General features: G+C 42.1%; 2 protein-coding genes across 4 annotated transcripts; one reads left to right on the forward strand and one right to left on the reverse strand.

Annotated features, from left to right (window-relative positions):
• The first annotated feature begins 124 nt into the window (after positions 1-124).
• slc50a1 (solute carrier family 50 member 1) lies at positions 125-4,887 on the forward strand. Its single transcript, XM_046400555.1, has 6 exons — positions 125-368; positions 789-866; positions 1,156-1,279; positions 1,373-1,534; positions 3,585-3,704; positions 3,820-4,887. The coding sequence occupies exons 1-6, from the start codon at positions 301-303 to the stop codon at positions 3,925-3,927; spliced, it is 660 nt and encodes a 219-aa protein (XP_046256511.1). The 5' UTR covers positions 125-300; the 3' UTR covers positions 3,928-4,887.
• A 5,662-nt stretch (positions 4,888-10,549) lies between these two features.
• On the reverse strand, positions 10,550-20,384 carry trim46a (tripartite motif containing 46a). Of its 3 annotated transcripts, none has more exons than XM_046400640.1 (12): positions 19,702-20,384; positions 18,578-18,836; positions 17,841-17,991; positions 16,822-17,020; positions 16,590-16,736; positions 16,408-16,503; positions 15,427-15,680; positions 15,169-15,290; positions 14,746-15,075; positions 13,604-13,833; positions 13,411-13,478; positions 10,550-12,421 (listed from the first exon to the last, which is right to left on the reverse strand). In XM_046400640.1, exons 1-12 carry the CDS (start codon positions 19,759-19,761, stop codon positions 11,974-11,976), a joined length of 2,364 nt encoding a protein of 787 aa, XP_046256596.1. In that variant the 5' UTR covers positions 19,762-20,384; the 3' UTR covers positions 10,550-11,973. The 3 variants fall into 3 exon arrangements, with proteins under 3 accessions (XP_046256596.1, XP_046256597.1, XP_046256598.1); XM_046400641.1 differs by lacking the exon at positions 19,702-20,384 and adding an exon at positions 19,116-19,238; XM_046400642.1 differs by lacking the exons at positions 10,550-12,421; positions 13,411-13,478; positions 13,604-13,833 and adding an exon at positions 13,874-14,332.
• Between the last annotated feature and the right edge of the window lie 60 nt (positions 20,385-20,444).

Here is a 20,444-nt window from a genome sequence, read left to right on the forward strand (position 1 = left end):
CGATCTCAAAGGACCTACAATACTCGTTCAACGTCATGACGTCATTACGCGCGAGGTTCGCCACCGTTTTCGCACCCTATTGGACCAAACCCATCCCCACCGTTTTATCACACAGCCAATCAGAGTGCAGAAACACTAAGTACACTGACTGCAAACACGGAAACGGTGTCAGAGGGAAACGTCACCATAGTTAAATATCATCTTTAATTCCACGTAGTTTATGCATGTGTGATTAAAGGCAGAAAGTGCGCGTAAAAATACACAACCGGGTAGCGTAGCAGTATTTTTTCCCCCAGTTCTATGGATTTGCTGCAGCTTCTATCATGGGCCTGCATCGTATTTACAGTCGGCATGTTCTCGACAGGACTGTAAGTTGAATTTATCATTAGTAACATGCAGCGCGGCAGTTTTTCATTCCCATTTGCTCCGGGTACTCCTGTTAGTTTGGTAGAAATCACGAGGGCGGATGTTACGAATCAGTTGCTTGTCTGAACTCAAACCAGCCATAGGGATGGAAACCTGTTAAGGAATGCGCCAACATCTCATATGTTTCCAAACTGGTCAAAGGCTTCCGTGTGTGCCAAAACTACATGCGTACTGTCAATGCGCCTGTTCCAAAGCCTTTCTCTCTTCAACTTTGAGCCGTACTTCAGTTGTGACATTCATTTTTCAATTTTTTTTGTTTCACATGTATCTGTAGGCCATATGTTTTGACTCTCTTCATGTGTTGTTCTCTTTGTGTAATCGTTTGTCCGTGTGTGTGTGTGTGTGTGTGTGTGTGTGTCTAGGACCGACCTGAAGAAGATGCAAGAATCCAAAAGTGCAGACAACATCCAGTTTCTTCCTTTCCTCACCACATGTCTCAAGTGAGTGTTGGAGAGACAATGCATGGAGTCAGACTCGCCGGACATGCTCTTCATTACTAACTCAGGCTTTATTGTGCAGAGACAACATGTTATATTTTAGACAGGATATCAAAACAACGTTCATATGCTGATGTGTGCATGTCTTTGGTCTACAGCCAAATAATGACGAAGGGCCCGTGTTTTGAAAGGCTTTATCAGTGTGTGTGTGTGTGTAATCCTTGATCTTTCACTATGATCATCTCAGCAGCTTTGCTATCATGTGCATCTAATCCTTGTCTTGTTTCCATAGCAACTTGGGCTGGTTGTATTATGGGATCCTGAAGATGGATCAAACAGTCATCCTGGTCAATATTATTGGAGCTCTACTCCAGATCCTCTACATCATCGTGTACTTCTTCTACACTAAACAAAAGGTCAGCTGGGTCTCAAGTACACAACTCAACTTTATTTGATTTTGTTGTGTCTCAGCATCTGTGTATTTGTGTGTGTCCATGTATGTGTTTCAGAGGCTGATGATGTCCCAGACTCTAGCAGCAGGGATGGTGCTAACTTGTGGTTGGTTCTACTTCACCACGCTTCTTCCCGAGGGAGACACTCGGCTCAACCAGCTAGGGCTCACCTGCAGTGTGGTCACGGTCAGCATGTACCTGTCGCCGCTCACCAACCTGGTACAGCACACTCACAGCCTGTACAGCTCAAAATGACCTGATGTCACACTGAATTCATAGATAATGTAGAGACAAACGTTTTTTGGTCTATTCTGGGGCTGCAGATTAATTATTTAATTAATTATAAGTCATCTTTCAAATATAAAGATCTGTAGGACAAAACTAGTTTAAAACTCCAAACCATATTTGATGAATGATCAAATCATCAATTAAATTGATGTCCATGGCAATAATAAGCAAGATAAAATATTGACTCTTTGTTGTAAAAGATGGTATTTATTGTGCCTTATTCATTGTTACTGCTTAGTTCAAAGTAAAAATGGTCAATCATTGTAATTGGTCATGGCTGCTTTTCCTCTTCCACTTCCATTTTCAAGTTCAGGTTTGACAGTGCAGTCACTGACCTCTGAAATGTGTTGTTCCTGTTAAAGTTTAAATGGGTGAATATGCTCCACAGGGCTGTAAAATTAACGGAAACAGATTCAGTTTTAACAATTTGTTAATTCAAGAGTTAATTTTACCTGCAAAAAATACAAAACCTCTCTAAAGAAATTCATTGTGTAAAGTTTTAAGGGAACAGGCAGCTGATATTTCTAAGCAAGTGTTTTGGTTTTCTGCATGTGACGCAGCTTATACAGACTTAACAGTACTAACGGAAACACGCACCATATGCCTAACTGAACTTGTGTACACACAGCAGGCAGCATCTGCTCGGTTAACTCAGTCGACGATGCACATGCAGCTATTTAATGATGAAGAAATGAATCCCCTGTTCGCTCTCTTTCCTTTTGTCTCTTTGAGTCATCTTATCTACTTCTCTGTCACCTATCCTGTTTGTCTCCTTCCCTCCATCTGTCTCACAGCTCCGAATGACCCGCAGTCAGTTTCCTGCCTTTCTTTCCCTCATCTGTCTCTTCCTGTTATTCCCGGTCTCTGTCTGTGTGTGTCTCATCTCCTTGGTTACATTCCATTTTCTCCTTATAATTTGCACGATTTTAATGTTTGAACTTATCAGCATTGTTCCAAAAATACACTAAACCTCCAGCGTTCACAATTAAGACTCGTCTAGTTCAAGTTTAGTCTCTTATACTGCAACTTTTATTTTCAGTGTGATGTCATCACAGAGGAGACCAGACAAACACCAGCAGTTAGGCAGTTGCATAAGTTTTAAACAACATCCACGTCAGACAAACTTACGTGGAAGAAAAAAATGAAAGCAAAAGCAAATGGTGAAACAATCTTCAGTTGTTACAACATTTTTTCCAACTGTGTCGAAAGTCAAAAGTGTTCATAGCTGCTCCAAATGGGCCCATCTGGGTGAAAACCCTGCCATTCAAGAGACTGTGAGACCAGCGTATGCGTCTGCTGGAAAGCATTCATGGATTTTCCCTATAGACAAAATGACAGATTCTTGTAAAGAATAGAAAAAGAAAGTTTGAATTTGAAAGAGAAGTTCGAACCCAACGTTCTCTTCACAGCCACACACCTGGCCAGTCGCTGCATGAAGCGGGTATTTCAGATTGTCCGTTTCAGAACAACATGTCGGACACAGACAGACATATTTCCGAGAATTTTGGAAGCTGTCCAACCACACAACAAGCTAATACCTGCACTACATGGTACTTGTAGTAATTGATTTTTTCTTTCTTTTTTTGGCAACTTGAGGGCAGTGGGATGTGCTTTAAACACAACCTTCATCACTTTTATCAAGTTGTTATGGCACATTAACTTTTTTGACCTTCATCCAGGATACATCTTAAACTGCTAAATGGATTCACTAGCCGGTGCCTAACTTGATGAACAGGTAGTGTACTGTTCTTTTCCCGAAAACAGCTGCTGCTCGAAGCGAGGATGATGAGAACAATGTGAATGATCCAAAACAGTACAGCTGCCAGCTGCTAAACAAAAACAATGAACTGAAGGATGTTAAAATGCTCCATAGGGGAAATGCAGAGCTTTCATAGTCTAGATAATAATTGAATCCACATTGAATATAAAAACCTAATGTGTTAAATGATTGTAGCTGCCTTTTTTTTCTCTTCTCTTTTAGGTAGAAATATTGCGTAGTGGAGATGTGCGGTGCTTGTCCTTTCCTCTGACTGTAGCCACCCTGTTCACTTCAACTTCCTGGGTCCTCTACGGACTCCAGCTAAGCGACTGCTATATTGTGGTATGACAGAGTGAATATGCACCTGAATCACACCTGTACACCAAGCTTATGCCACATTACATTACATTACATTACAATATTCTCCTTTTCTTCTTTGTGTTTGTGTTCATTCCAGGTTCCAAACACACCTGGAATCCTCACCAGCCTCATCAGATTTTATCTCTTTTGGAAATTTGCATCTGTCAGTCAAAGCTCACCTTCCTATAAGCCAATGCATATATGAGGATGTTATGAAAGTGGAAAAAGATGACTGATCTGTTGACTCTGAGGCCTGCAGCAAAGCCCTCCCATCACTCAGCTTGTATTTTTAAGACTTACATGGAGGGAAACAAAAGTGAACGACTGCTGACAAAATGGCTTCACTGTCTTCTGTTTGTTAATTTTGTCTTTTCGGGGAGGAATAATTATGTGTCTTTTTTTGTTTGTTTGTTTTCTTTTCTTTTTCACAAAGTATTTTTTACACTTGTGACCTGTATCCCCTCTCCTTATCCTTTAAGTGCCTTTTGTTAGGTCATATTTGTCATTAAATATCAGTGGCATTTGCTGATCTACCAACATGTCAGGGGTCTGTGTGTTTACAATCCAGTGAAATGGACTTAATCTTCCTCACCTCATACTAGCCAAAGAATTTGTGGATTTGTTATTTGCTTGCTGCTATTTTAATATTTCATATAGTTGCTCTGGCCCCTGGGACTAATGTATGAAATAATGTAGTTAATAAGTTTCATAGTTTTTCCCACAGTTTGGTGAGGAAATGGCGAATTCATATATCTTTGGAACTCATGCACCTGTCGCAATGCTGTCAGAATATTGAGTCATATCTGTGGCCGTAAATTATATTTGTTCATAATTGTTTTCTTTTTTTTGTGTCTTTTTGATATAGAATATGTATGTTGGCTTATATACAAGATCAAATATTGGCTAACTATATTGTTATTGCTATTTTTGTAAGCTCTTATCTGTGGAGTAAATGAAAAGAGAATAGAAACTTAAATCATGGGATTTGTTTACAATGACTGTTTATTTTTCTGGTGGCTGGTTGTCATGGGTAATAGATTCTTACTTGTTTCCTCATTATTGACATATGTTACAAAAATTTAACAGCCAAATGCTGATTCACTACACTTTTAAAGGATGTAAGATGTTTAAAGGTGCCATGTAAATAAATTTTTACCTTTATCAATTATTATTATTATTTATTTTTTTTTTGTGAATATGCTCGATGTGAAAAGCTGTTTAGTGAGAAAGCCTCCCTTGATTTGTGCTGTAGTTTGGAGGTTTTGTTGTGGACGCAGTAATGAGCTTACATGCAGATGTGTGGAGATAAGTGTGTGTGATTGGGCTGGTTGTGCAAGAAGAGACAAAAGCTTGTTTGATGGTGCAGCAGTGTGAATGAGCTTGTTTGTGTGAGTATGTAGATAGAGAGAGGGCAGTGGTGGGAAAGGCCACGCCAGAGGTTCTCATCCCGTGTGTGTGTGCGTGTGTGTGTGAGTGTGTGTTACACCGGCCTCTTCCTGAGCTCAAAGAGCCTGGCCCTGACAGCAAACACACAGACACAACACAGCACTGTGCTGGACTGTTATGTAGAAAAGCTAAGCTGAGAGGACTGGAGGTGGGAGATAAATGGACTACAGTTGAAAGAAAGACCAAGAAAGAAAAGGGGACATTTTTGACAGGAAACAGTGGAGCAGAAGGGAAGAATGTAAAAATGAGACCAGTGGGACCCCGTAAAACATTCTGACATAAATAAAACAAAATATGTTTGTCTTGTTATAATTCTATTGTAACATGATGGAGAGTCATCATGCTCACACAATGACAATACTAACATTCTGTTTTCATGTTTGCCATGTTCACCATGCTAACCCTGATGAGATTTCATGGCAATCCATCCACTGAGGGTTTAAATAGTTCCCTCTAGAACAAAATGGTGTGACTAGGGAGAAACAGACAACCCTGTGGCTAAAAATGAGAAATCTGATACTCTGATTGGACTTATCTTGTTCTGTAATTAAGTTAATATGTGAGTTTGCTTATGACATATGAGAAATATGAGCCAGTGTGACCTAATAAAAAGCCAACATACAAAGTTAAAGTGGCAGTGCGTGTGTGTGTGTTGTTGTCGGTGACTGACCTGGAAAAGGAAGGTGGGGGACAGATTTAGTAAGAAAAATTAGTAAACGATGCATCCAGAAGTAGATAAGGGAGTGTTGGGCGTTGTCCATTCTTGTAGTTAAAGAGACAGACATCAGAAAGGTTGGAGAGACAATGCATGGAGTCAGACTGGCTTCTAAATGTTAGACAGGATCAAAACAACGTTCCCATGCTGATGTGTGCACATCTTTGGTCCACAGCCAAATAGTGACAAGGGGCCCATGTGTTGAAAGGCTTCATGAGTGTGTGTGCGTGTGGGTGCATATTCCTGTAGTTGTAGGGACAAAAATCTGTTTACACAGTCACATTGGTAGGACCTGTCTTACTTATGGGAACAAAATGCAAATCCCTACAACACAAATCTTTAAATATTAGAGCGAAGACTTGCTTTAAGATTGGGTTACTTCAAGAATTTCCCTCCAGGGATTAATAAAGGAATTCTGATTCTGATTCTGATTTAAGGTTAGGGATTGGTTAAGGTTATTATTGTTATGGTGAGGAAATGAATGTATGTCTACACAATGTCCTCAAAAGTGATGATACCAGGACTGTGTGTGTGTGTGTGTGTGTGTGTGGTGGAGTAGGAGGTATTGAGGAGGAGTAATCAGCTGAACAATGAGTACAGCTCACAAACAGGATCTCTCTGTTTCCTGTAGTACAGACTGTCTACTCAAACAAACACAAGCTAACTCTTGTACTTTGCACCATCCATTTAAATATATGGTACACACACATTGCATGTGTGCTCTCTCATATACAGACACTCCCACAGTCTCTTACCCACAAACACCATGTGTGTGTTCAGATGTCTATTTTTGTCATTATGGGGCGAATTCTGATCTATGGGTTTTGTTTCCCCCATAATTACACATAACAAATTCTCTGCTAACACGCAGTCTGCAGCCAAACATAGCGCACACTCAGCATATAAACACACAGCATACACACTTGGCGGGGGCAGCTTGTGCACTTTCTACCATCAGTAAAAGCACACCTGTCCCAGCTGCTGTTTTGAAGAGAAGAAGAGGGAAAGAAGGAATGTGCTTCTCTCAGTTTTCCTGTCGACCCCTCACCCTTCTCAGCCGTCCCTGTCGCCCTCCTCCCTTGTCTTGTTTATCTAATTATTCCCATGGTCAGCTATTGTTCCTCCTCATCTCTCACACACATTGTCATCTCATTTCTTGTTTTTCCCTCCTTGTTGTGGTTTTCTTTACCTACTCCCAAATCATATCTCTTACTCATATCTTCTTACACCATCTCTTTCTCAATATGGTTCTTCCAGTAAAATACTTGGTGGCCCCTCAGTCTTGCTCCCACATTTATGAAATAGTCACACAGTAGACAGCCGTGTTTGTATGTTCAGATCATCTGCAGTGATAATCAGATCTGTCTAGTGAAACTGTCAGCCTTTCAGATTTATAGAGATTTTTACATGCAGAAGCGAGAGGAGCATGCAAGTTTTGTCAGCAAAGCAAAAGTCGCTTCATGCTTTTTTGATATGCAGCAAGTTTTCACATAAAAGTCCCCACTTAAGTCTGAAGCTTGCTATCTTGGCCTTTTATTGGTGTACATGTATATGCATGCAGTTGTTGTCAATGCAGTTGGTGCTATAGGTATTTATGAGGAACCATGTGCAGGGAACAGCAAGTGGCTTTCTATTCCCAGGTTTACCAGCTTCTCCGCCTTTGTTTTGATTTTATTATCAGCATTTTTCTCCTCACAGCCTGGTGGTAGTGCAGCTGAGGGGCTCACACAACATGCACGCATCGAAGGGAACACACAAAGACCACCTTCCTGTTTTTCACATCCGCACAATCACACATACAAAAAATGTGAATCTTCAGCTCTTTCACTGTTACCAGTTGGTGCTGAGAGACCTTTGCTCTGTAGCTGTGTCACAGAAATAGATTTACAGGCAGCCCACCGGTGTGTCCTGAGGGTTAACGTGTGGTTCAGTATGTCCTGTCTCAGTCCCCCAGATTGTTTTCCTCCCTCCTCCTTCCTCTTCTTCCTCCTCCCTGTGCTTCTGCCGCCCATCAGAACAGTGAGTGAAGTGATACGTGGACAGCTAGTCATTAAGCTGTCAGAGGACAGCCTATGGAGCAAAACACTGTCAACACAGATGAACATACGCATGTCGTCTTTGATATGAATCTGTGCTTGACACCACTACACTCAACAACAGCATTACATATGTCAAGCACACAGTCTAATTCAACTTATTTCAGTGAAGCTGTATCAGTAATTAGATATATTTGCATTAAACTCAAAAACCTCTTGAATCATATCAGTCAAAATTCAAACCTAACAGGTGGTACAGTTAAGGACTTTATGGAGACTTAATGTTTTTCCTGTCTAAAATTGACACACACTCACACATAAATACTCACAGAGCCTAAGGGGCTTTGGTTCTGTCTGTGCATGCTCTTTCACTTTGGCATTCGTCCAGAACACACACATGTGGCCGATCTGTGTGTGCGCACGTGTAAGAGTGGATTTATGTTTTTCAGTGGCAACCAAGTTCAGTGGATTTGGACTTGATTATAAGGGTGTGAGTACAGATTTCGTGCAGTGAAACAAGGTTCGCAAACCAGTGAGATCCATTTTGTTTGACGGTTTTATAAATTGTTTTCTTTTGGAAGAGTGTAGACCGTTGTTGGAATTTGTTATTCGGAGAGCACCCAGTGTGTGCACAGAATGTATACGTCTGCTATGATGTGCAGAGATGCTGAGGAAAGACAGGAGACACAGCTGTTCAGGGGCCTTTGGAGTCTGTGCTTGCATTAGCAAACATTTCTTGCAGCTTCCTGCACTGTATGCACATTTGAAAGCTGCTACATCTCATTGCGTGTGGAAGTTATTCTGCATGGCACTCAGCAATTTTTGTTTCAGTCAACTCCGGCATATGTAGCAAAGCTTTATTGGTTATTTAAATACGGTTGTTTCATCTCAGATAATGACTCAGAAAATCCCAGCCAGTGGATTGTAACCTTGATAAATCACTTTTAATAATGACGAATAAAATTCAAATGCCATCTGAAATTCTAAACTTCCAAGTTTTCCCCAGTATTAGCACACAATGCTGTTTGGTTGCTTATTCATCTTGTCTTATGACTACCTTTTTAATCATCAGACAATTGATCAACTCCTCGATTAAGTCATCCTACAGCAACAACAAAGGTACACAGCGAATTTCACACTAACATGCTTGCGTGCAAACACACAGACAAACATTGGCTTAACTTGTGTGGGGAGGAGCTCTGTCTGGTAAACATGTATAAACTAAACTGAGCTGTAGCCAAGAAATGATGCAACCACACTGGGAGCAGAGACCCACTGAGGTAGAACTGTGACTTCAGAAAGAAAAAACATTTCAGTAAAAATAGTTTTTTAATAGCACATCTTGAACTAATGTTTTACTGTGTTTTGAGTAACTGGGTGCTCCAAAGTGGTGTTATTTTAGATGTTTTTTAGTTTAGTTTAGTTAGAGATATTCTTAAACTTTCTGTTGTATGTGTCACTTTTAGTATATGTGGTGTAAATACAATGTAATTAAATATAATTACTAGCCTATGGAAGACTGTGAACTTTACATCCTCTCAAGGGACTTTATATGAAAATTAGTCTATCTTTGCAAATTGCACATGCAGTGAATGACACAAAGATTGCAGAGAGGAACCAAACAGAAGCTGTAAGCTCCCAACTCGCAATATCTGACCTGTCTTCACAGGTTTGTGACCAGACAAGTCAGTGTTGACACATATCTGTTGCACCTGTTACTGACTAACCTTTTTTTTTTTACACAAGACAGAAGGCAGTCAAAACAGCACAAACAATGTCGCCACCTAATGGTAAAACTTTAAGATTGCAAACCCCTGCAACAGACAGATGATAATTGGAGAAAACTCCAGCAGTGGTTTTATTGCAACAGCTCCCTGTAAAAAGACAATGACAAATGCTCAACCTCTCTGGTGTTACACAATATCCGTAACCTCTTTTACCTTTGTGTAACATTCCCATTTGTCACTGTCTGAATGTTAAAACAGTGTTCCAACTACCAGTCCAACTGGCTCACTTACTGAACCGCCAAGCTTCTCTTGCACTGACATCTACTCACATATATCTGTTTTTAGCCTGCCTCCTTATGTTGCTGTTGTTCTGTATCAGATGTCCCATAAGGTGTGTCCTGACTCTGTGCAGAATAGGCTGATTATATTTAAGCCCTGTGGCACAAAAGATCCTCTTTACATGTTCATGCAACTCTGGCACACTCGAGTAATTAAGGGTACGCTTGCCCCTGCATGCAGGAGGGCACCACACTCTCATAAAGGCATCAGTCCTTCCATTATATTGAACAAGGAGAGTCTGGTTTCATAATCCCTTATAGAGAATTGTTCTGCTGTTGACAGTCAGTCAAAATGTGACAACTCTAAGACACATGATATATCAACTGACAGTTATATTTTACCAAAGCATGTTTACCGTTTGGGCTGTGGGGTGGGAAAATGAGAGTTGATGATGAAAATAAGATTTCCAACCCATAGAGTCAGAGACAAAAAACTGAAACTGTCTTGTATAATGGAAAGTTATACATGACATTATTCTGAAACCTTTTTGAGGGAGCTTTTGAGAGCAGGGAAAACAATTTCATAATAACATCATGTGATCATTAAGTGACTCCGCGGTCTAGTTATCAGCCATTTATTGATTTCTTGTGACATGACAGAAACATTCTGCCGGCAAAGATAAATCTAAATTAAGAGATTCTGATTTCTGTGATGCTACAATCTAAAGTCATTCAAGTGCTGTGCTGTATCACAAGTAGAGGAGTCTAGACAAATCACTCAAGACAGGATACACACATACACACATTAGAAAGCATGAAAGTCATAGCCAAATCTTTCTCACACACACGCATACAAGAAAAATCATATATCAAAATACAGTCTGAGCCAGTCAATTTGAAAATATTACAATATAGACAATCTCTTGCACTGAAATGATACATAACTGGGCTCTTACATTCCCCAAACATAAGTGTGAATCAGCTTAGTCAGTAAGTGGATGAGCTACTGTCACTTGCAGTAAGAGAAACAAAACCTTTAAAGAAAAAAAAAAAGTCAACCAGGCCTCTTCCATTAGCCTACCTGGGATGCTTACCTTGCCATCCATCCAAGCTTGTCATTAATATGTGTGTGCAAATCACTCTAACACCACAGTTTAATACTGAACAAGTAGGCCATCCACATTTTTAGCTTTCGTCAAAATGTAAAACAGTGAAATGTATTCATATGTTATTAAGTCAAACAGCATAATGAGGGTATGATTCCTCAGAGTGTTTTTTTACTTTGATTTCGCTTGTAATCTGAAAACATTCAGGCAACTCTGAGCTTGTTCAACCAGCCAAAATGCCACACAAGTTCCTTTTTGAAATGCAAAACAGCAACTACATAAAATACCAACTGGGACTGCAGACACAGAGACACGTGATCCTGATATCAGAGCTTTTCAGTTCAACAACTGACAAAAATTTGCATTCTTTTTAAATTATATACTCAATGTTCACTCTTGTCAGGGCTATATAAAAAAAATGAAGATATAAAATTAGACATACAGTACATCTGAGGTGCTTTTACAGGGTGACTGCATATATTTAAGTTATGAATCCTAGTTACACTTTCATGCAAAGTGTGCTTTCCAATCATTGTGGGACAAATTAAGCGTAAAACAGACTGCAAACAGATTTTTTTCAGCTGTTATAAAGGTGTTTAGCTTACCCTATAAACAGAATTCTGCATAGTCTAAAATCACTTCAGCCACAACGTCCATAGGGGGATAGCAAAATCGAGGAAAGAAGAAAGCAAACACATTTAATATTTTCAGGCCAAGTGCAAATGCAAATCAACATCAGATCTCAAAAATCACATTTAAAGGAAAAACATAACCGTATTCAGCAGTTAAAGTTCAATCAAGTATTGAAGTTTGACAGGATCAAGGCAATTAATTACCAGCTCACAGTAGGTGGTGAATATAAACCACCTTTCAATTCTACAGACATGAGAAACACTTTACACACCGAGTGAACTGTGCCCATCAACTGCCATCTCACTGCAAATTATTTACTGAGATTTGTTGCACGTGTTTGGATCGTTACCCTCCGTGGCGGCGGCTCCTCAATGCTCCGATTGGCCACGAGGTCCTGCAGCTGCAGGGCCCCCCCACCAATGAAGCAGAAGGCCGGACACACTGGAGCCGAACAATCCACGTGACCTTCCCACAGGATCCGCAATGAGTGGGCATCATAGAAAGTGACACGTCCTTTGTCACAGTCCAGACACAATCCGAGTCGTGGTGGCAGAGGAGCAGTGTGAGGGTGAGGGAGGTTGCTTTGGCTGCTGTTGTGGGAGTGCCCTCCCCCCTGGCTGTGGCTGTCCCCCTGGCTCTGACTGTGACCGTGCCCCTGAGGAAGCAGGATCTTGCCCATGCCCATCGTGAGGAAGCAAAAGGGAGAGGAGTCTTGGCCGTCCTCGGCCCCACTGTCATGGCCACTGTCTGGGTCACACCTGGGGGGAGGGAGGGGGGGAGGACAAAATCAGTCCCAACAAGACACAGACTAAGCAAATTAGCAAAATGTCTGTGTTTTTTAATTAAATTACAATACAACAGCATACCTGAGTACAGAAGCACCCTGATAATGTGAAATACTACACTTGCTAGCTTTACACCTGATGACAGTTTCCATTTTACACCTGTTTTAAAAGCTAAAAAACACAGTAATACAGTGATATTATCAGAGAATGAATCCCGTTATTCCTGATCACAGCTCCGTGGGGATTGTTGTTACCTCAACTAAATACTAACAGATTGTATATTTGCAGAGCTGTTATGCAAGATTAGTGAGTGAAGTGTGCACAAATTTAACCGTAGAGATCATGCAGATGTGTGTTAGCACTGCAGAAATAAAAAGATTAATCAGAAGTTCCTCGACTTTGAAGGGTCACTAAAGTAAATACTGTGGTGCATACTGCACCTTATTACGCCAGATAGTATGCACTAGGAATGTGTACTATTCACTACACTTACATACGTAATTCCTTGTGATGAACTCACAGTTAAGTACCTCCTGACCTTGCATTCAACTTCAGCTCTTCAGAGTGTTTTGGGGCCTCTCAGCTACTTGTTTATGGACTGCAGCTATACTCTGTTGGGTCACTCACATCAGCCCTTCCTTAAGCAGCAGCAGCAAATGATGACTTGTAGGAATTACACAAACTTCTACTGCCCCAAGTGGTGAGAAAAAATAATTAAAAATCAAATAACGTTGCTTCAAGTATGCAGAACGGAACAATTCTGAAATGGCTCCTAATCCTCTGTGGGTGTGTTAGCCAATGTGCTTATGTCATCAAGAGTGAGATAAATTCCCATTTATACCTGCATTTGTCAGTAAGTATATTACATTTCTTGTCAGAACAAGCAAAAATTGGTCTCTGAAGCAGACTTTTTAGTGAGAACTGACCTAAAATCTATATTTGAGACAGTAAGATTTAGTTACCGAGGGCTGGCCATATCCTGGGGGAGGTGAAACCACTCTTGTAGCTTGGCCTCCTGCCCTACTCCCACCTGAGAGAGAGTCAGAAAGACAAAAGGCTTTTGTCATATCCATGTTGAGTCAGCACATACAGCAAAACTGATTCTATATATACAACGCATTATAACACCATAACCACCGATAGCATCAGTCTCACCTTTACCAGGTAGGAACTAGGCTCCACAGAGCATGCCCAGTAGTGTTTGCCCTGAGTCACAGCCCGGTCAGCTACCAGCAGGTCAGAGGTCAAGTGACAAGAAGTGAGTGTGCGGTCAGCAGCCTGCAGGAGGGAGAGGCCTGGCACACTGCGGGCGTAAGTTTGGCCTTTACCCAATGCCAGCCTGTCAGAATGCAATCCCCAGCGTGAGTCCAAGGAGAAACTCAACACTGAGAGGACGGGAAGAGGAGGCATACCAGGGTGGAAAGGAGGGGTAACGAGGGAGGAGGGTGGCGAGGAAGGTGATGGAAAGGAGTCAGGAGGGAGGAGGGGTTAGATCCTGAAGCTGGGACAGTCAGGCTACAGCAAGTCTGAACACATAACGGATAAAGAGCTAAAGAAGAGTGGGATTAGAAGATCAAGAGAAAAGGTGCATTCGAGAAGAAAAGTATTAAGAAGTGGCTTTACCAGGAGGAGGAAACATGAGGAACAGAGTAAAGGTAACAGTCACTCATATTGTTTCAACTGATCAGATAACAGAGTTTTGATAAAACACTTTTTTTATGAAGGAATGATAACAAAAGAAATTATGGACTATAAAGTGACATGACAATTTTTTCAAGTGCAGAAGGAAAGACAGACCTGTAGCAAGAAAGACAGAAATGGAAAGAGTCTGACTGGGATAAAACTGGAATACGTAATGGAAAAAGGAAGGTTTGGTGCAAACAGCTAAAATAAAAAATCAAGTGCAAATGGGGGAAATGAAAAGATGGAGAGAACAGAAACATCAAGATTAGTCAATCAGTTGAAAAATGACAATAACCAGAAAAATATCCAACTCAAAACACTGAATCTGTCAACAGCTCTTTTTCTTGGTTGCCAATGCAAAACCAACTTGTTTCACCAATTTTCTGTTTCTGTTGTTGATAGAAACATTCCAGTCTTGAATTACATTACTTATTCTACAAGCCATTTAAGGTACACTTCATTCTTATAAACTCAACGAATTTAGTGTAACTGCATTGGAAACCATGAAAGGAGTGGTTTATATTAAGAAGAGTGGAAAGATGAGTTTTTTTAGTGAATGAAATGTGAAAATTAAAAAAACTGATAATGTAATATAATACATGGACATATCTCACCAGGTGCTGGTGGAGTGTGGAGGTAAACTTCTTCACTGTACTCTCCAAACCCGGCTTTGTTGCAGCCTCTCACCCTGAGCACATACACACTGTCTATCTGCAGTCGATCAACCACAGCGCTGGTCCCTCTCACTTCATCCAGACGCTGCCACACTGTTGCAGCATTAGGGGATCTGACGCCACCCCATGTGGCTGCAGCTCCTCCTGCTCGTCGCTGGTATTCAACAGAGAAGTGCCAAGCCTGGGCCGAGTCCTGAGGGAGGCGCCAGCACAAAAACAGCTGGTCGTAAGCAAGTGTCTTCTGAGTGTCGATGACTGGAGCCAGTGGGGCTGTGGAGGAGACAAAGCGAAGGAGGTTCCCTTTGGTAAATTTGCCTTGGTAAAGTATCATTTCACTTTTACACAGAAAACAAAGGAGCCTACCACGTATGAACTCCAAACCATGGATGAGCTTGACCTCTTTGGATGCATCGAGGTGAAAATGTTTGAAGGAGGGATCAGCAGAAAGAGAAAAACACTGGAGGTTTTCTATTGCCTTCACTAGCCTGCGAGAGACACACACATAAGATTTTATTCAGAAAATTCAAAAAAAAGGAATAAAACTTAAATGAAGAGATGTCAGAAAGCTAAATCTAACCATTCCTCCTGAGCTTAGGACTCAGTTGAATAAGTGTGTGTTACCTGTTGTGAGTGACTCTGGCAGCCTGTACGAAGCATGGTGGGTCGCCCTCCTTGAGCAGCTCCTGTGTGAAGGCCATCAGGCCCGCATGCTCCAGCAGGCCTCGCCTCTCTGAGACCTGTGCAGACAGGGCCTCCTCCCTCCTGTTGCGGGATCCTTCCAGGGCCAGAGTCAGGGCCCCCTGACGCTCTGCTACAGCCGCTCCCAGCTCTCGGATGCAGTGGGTCAGCTGATGTAGAGCCACTGCACTGTTTGCCTGGAGAGAGACAGAGAGGGGACATGACAAACACAGAAACAATACCTTAGCTGCTACCAACACAAAAGTGTGCCATTACACTAGAGCAACAGACCTCTAGAGGGCCCAGTAATATTACCTGTCTCTTCAGCTGCAGCTGTACTTAAAGTAAAGGCTGGGTAGACTGGAAATGGATTACCATCATCCATCCATGCATTTTCTATACCGCTTATCCATCAGGGTTGCAGGGGGGCTGGAGCCTATCCCAGCTGACTACAGGCGAGAGGTGGGGTACACCCTGGACTGGTTGCCAGTCAATCACAAGGCCAACACACAAAGACAGACAACCACACACGCACACACTCACACCTAGGGGCAATGTAGAGAAGCCAATTAACCTAATGTGCATGTTTTTGGGAGTGTGGGAAGAAGCCAAAGAAAACCCAAAACAGGCACAGGGACAACATGCAAACTCTGCACAGAACAACACGACTGTGCTGGCCAATTGCTGTCATATTTGCGTAAAATTTTAAAAAGGTAGTTTCTTCTGAATATCAGCGTGTTGTTGATGAGTGTCAAAAACATTGAAAACTAGATTCAATTCCAAGCTGCGTGGGATGGTCAGTTCCACTGAACCCAGCAAATGACTGCAGCAGAGCCTCTTACAAATGATACTGATACTGCATGAGGAAAATTACAGGTACTCTGACAAAACAGAGATAGGAAAAGCAGAGAAAAGACAATTCACCTCCATCTGTTTGATGGCATCTTCCAGCTGAGTGATCTGACTCTGAATTGTCTCCTGGTTGGCCAGGATGAAGTTGACTTCCTTAGCAATCTTTTCCTGTAAGACCAAGTCAGAAGTTGACATTTCAGGGCTGCTCACATCTGTATCTTAACACAGTCAAAACAAACTACACAAAAGCTCACCTTGAGGGCCTGGTAGGCCTGTGCAATGGGCAACACTTTGTGTCCATGATGCACACGACGAAGCTTACACAAAGAGCACAGTAACCTCTGGCAGTTACGGCAGTACCACTGCAGTCTCTCCTGCTCATGCTCTGTGCACGTTAGCACCTGGAGCACAAAAGAGGATTAAGACACAATGACAACAGAAGAGAAGCTACTGTTTATGATGCACAAAACACAAAAACAGACAAACCTTTGGCCGAAAGTTATTGGTGGGTAGAATGTGCTCATGCTGTGCTCGAGGGGTTCCCCAAGGGTGGTAGAGTTTGAAACACTCGTTGCAGAAATTGGACTTACAGTCAGCACAGCCCTTAGTGGCCTCCAAAGACTGAGGGGGCTTACAGAACCCACACATGATGGCTACACTGCCCAGACTGACTGTGTGCCTATACCTAAAGGGCAGACAGGGGGGACAGTGAGATAAGGGCAGAACTTACACAGTTAAACAAACAAAGAAAGCAAGAAAGAAGGAGTGCTTTAAACTTAGTAAAGAGAAGATTGAGCTCATTTGAGTTTGCCCTGCTCCCTTTTCAGTAGTTAGGAGGCCAACTCTTTAACTGCCTGACCTGGATACATCACCAGCAGCTGCCTTGTTAGTGCATCCTGTGCAGTAAAACATGCACTGTCACACTTTCCTGACCAACACAACCACTGCCTAGGGAGGGAGCAGCTGCACTCATCAAACTGCTGCGCATGAACCTGAGAAACTGCCTATCCCTATAACTCTCTCCCTCCATTTCACAACAGTTTTGTTCAAAAGCAGCTGCTCTCTCTTTGATTTTCAGTAATTTGAACTGATAAGAGAAGAGGATAATTAACAGTAAAGGAGGATGCGAAGTATTTCACTCCAAGCCTCTTTCATAGAACTGTGGTGAAACCATTTCACCACAGTCATTGTCGCATGGTACACTGCAGTTTTTGAGCTTAGTCCTGCAATCTGCTCTCAGGTTGAGCCTTGGATCAGGAGTAAGGGAAAGATTCAGTACTGGAGCTCATTCCAGTAAATGATTTCCTGTCTCACTCAAAGCAGTATTGACAAAACCCTTCATTTGCTGCCTTTCTTCATTGCATGCTGGACTGGCTAAAGGGATTTCTTTTTTGTTAATGGGCTGATGGTGAGACATTATCATAGGATGAATTAACAGCATCTGACTTTGCATGTGACTGTCTGCTCCAGTATATCCTATATCTACTGTTTGTGCATATGCACACCTCTCCACAATCCGCTCCAGCGTGAGGTTACGGAGGCAGTCGGTCAGGCCTTTCTCTCCAAGCTCCACTTCCTCCTGACAAGAAGGACATGGGAACAGCATGGGGGGAGGGGCCGTGTCCTTCCGCCTCCGCCCTGGGTACGTCCCACACACTGGGAGAAGGACACAGGTGTATAGAGGAGAGGAGATGAGGGAGAAAGGGATATGGACAGAGTTATGGAGGAGGAAAAAAAATTGTGTAAAGAAAAGACAAAAAGAACTCTTCCCTGTCTGTCACATGCTGTATATATACAGTATATAAACAGAGAGAGCACACACACACACACACACACACACTGATAAATAAAGGTTAGTTCACTGTGGAAGAACCACTATTTACTTACATATACAATCTGAAAACACCCCTCCGCGACAGATACTTAGAGCCTTGACTCTCTGTGCCTCTGTGGCCTTTGCTTTGCATGCGCTTAAATAAGTCATGACATGAATGCATACAGCTCTGGATGTATAGTGGGATACTGATGTGTCAGCTACATCACCACTGAAACTCAGATAATAAGAAAGCAGTGACATCAAATCACACCATAATCTTTGCATTTTTAAATTACGATGTCACTCTTAGGTGGCTACTTGTGGGGATCATTCAGTTTTTTTTACTTTCAGGCCACTTAATATTCCCATCAGCTGCACCAAACACATACATGCACTCAGATTTAAGCTTCTTGCTTATTCTTCCACCTGTTCTGAGGACGCGTTCCAGGCGGTCAGGGGTCCTCGGTGTGGGTTTTCGTGCCTGTCGAGGGGAGCGGGTGTTGGGTGTGGAGGCCGGTGAGTTGGGCTCCGGAGGGAGGTCTGGAGGAGGATAACCTCTTTGTACCAGCACCTCAGCTGCACACAGCAGACACACACTGTGCTGGCAAGGCAGAAGGATGGGCTGCTTCACCATCTCATCACACACCGGGCAATGCAGCTCCCGTTCCATGCTCTTCATGTTAGACTAGAGAGGAGGGGAGAGGATAAAGTCTAAACCACTAGAATAAATAAAGAATCCACAGCTCTGCACCTCCTGTGACCTGAAAAAATATATGTGAGATGTGTAGGAGTCAAGGGCGTGAAGGGAAACTGGTTATGTAGGCAGGTGTTAGATATAATACAGAGTACAGAGGGGGCAAATGTGGAGGACAAAACAGCTTTTCCCTGACTTCAGGTGCTAGCCAGTATCTAGCATGAAAAATACAGACGTAGCACTAGCTTAGCAGGTACTGGCACAGGATACCTTGGTTTGGTAATGTGTTCAGATCTTTTTCCAAGAGGGAGGGAAAATTTTCTAATCAATAAAATAAATATAGCTCTCAGTTTTTATACTCGGTCTGTGGTGTTACTTGCTGTGGAGGCCTTGTTCCGGTGCTGCAGCTACTACACGCAGCATCCCGTTTCTATGACAACGTGCATCATCTGCCTTCTCATCGCGTGCGGCCCTCGGTAAGCAAGTATTTGAAGCTACTGTTAGCCAACACGTTTTATCAAACATCAAACTGTGATTTATCTGTTACAACGTTTAGTTTTTTGTGTATGATATTTGTGGTCTCGCTTTTATGGAAACACAACAAATTGCAGAGCTTAAGATTTGCCAAAAACCTCTCTTTGGTTTAACAGATGCCAAATACCGTCTAAAGGATATAATTGCTTCACAGTCCTTCATACGCAAGCCGCGCCTGCATTCAGGTCTAGGGGAAATAAGGTAAAAAATTGTGAAAATAAATATGAAGGTGGGGAATAAAAGCTGATGACACCGGTGTATCATTTCAAATAAGCACACGTGGTTGAAATACATCGTGTTATAAAACGAGAGTCACACTTACACTAATACGAACCAAAGCGTCCATGATTGAGGTAAAGGTTTGTAACTCCGCTTCTGCCATGCCTCCACGATGCTCTCTCTCGGATAGAACAACTAAACCTTTTTTTTTTCCTGGAAAAGCCAAGGGGAAGGCTATGTCAGTCGTACCGAGGAGAAGCAACCCTGGGCCTTAACTGATAAAACGTAACAACAGATTTGCTCTCGGTTGTTTTCCGTGCTTGGTGTGTGCTGTTGCGCACACGCCGATTCTGAGCTGTCTGCCTCGAAGCAAACGAGTCTAGTCGTTGTAGGAATAGGATGGGGAGGGGGGGATCTGGAAGAGACTGATTCAGGCTACATTACAGTCGCATTGCCTAAAGAACGAATCATATGTTTCACCGTTAAAGTGGGTTTTGGTGATATTATGTTATAGCAATAACTATTTCATTTTAATGCAGTCTGTTGCATATCTATATTTATATGCCTCATCAGAATATTCATATGATAACGGTTGGTGCAGGATATTTCTGTAAGAATAAAATATGTGTGAAACGCATCACTTCATTCCTGCTTCCTCCTCACAGCCTAACTAATCAGCAGCTCAGTGTCTCAAAATAAACCTCTTGGTTATTGTCGGTGGTTCCTATCTCCGTAGCCTAAAATGTCCATTTGCCAATTTAGATGTGGCCCAGTTTTCGTGTTGCCATTAGATGGCAGTGTTGGGTAAAAAAAAAAAAAAAAAAAAACAGGAACAGTCCTCCCTCA

This window comes from Scatophagus argus, chromosome 9, assembly GCF_020382885.2.
Source record: "Scatophagus argus isolate fScaArg1 chromosome 9, fScaArg1.pri, whole genome shotgun sequence".
Taxonomy (NCBI): domain Eukaryota; kingdom Metazoa; phylum Chordata; class Actinopteri; family Scatophagidae; genus Scatophagus; species Scatophagus argus.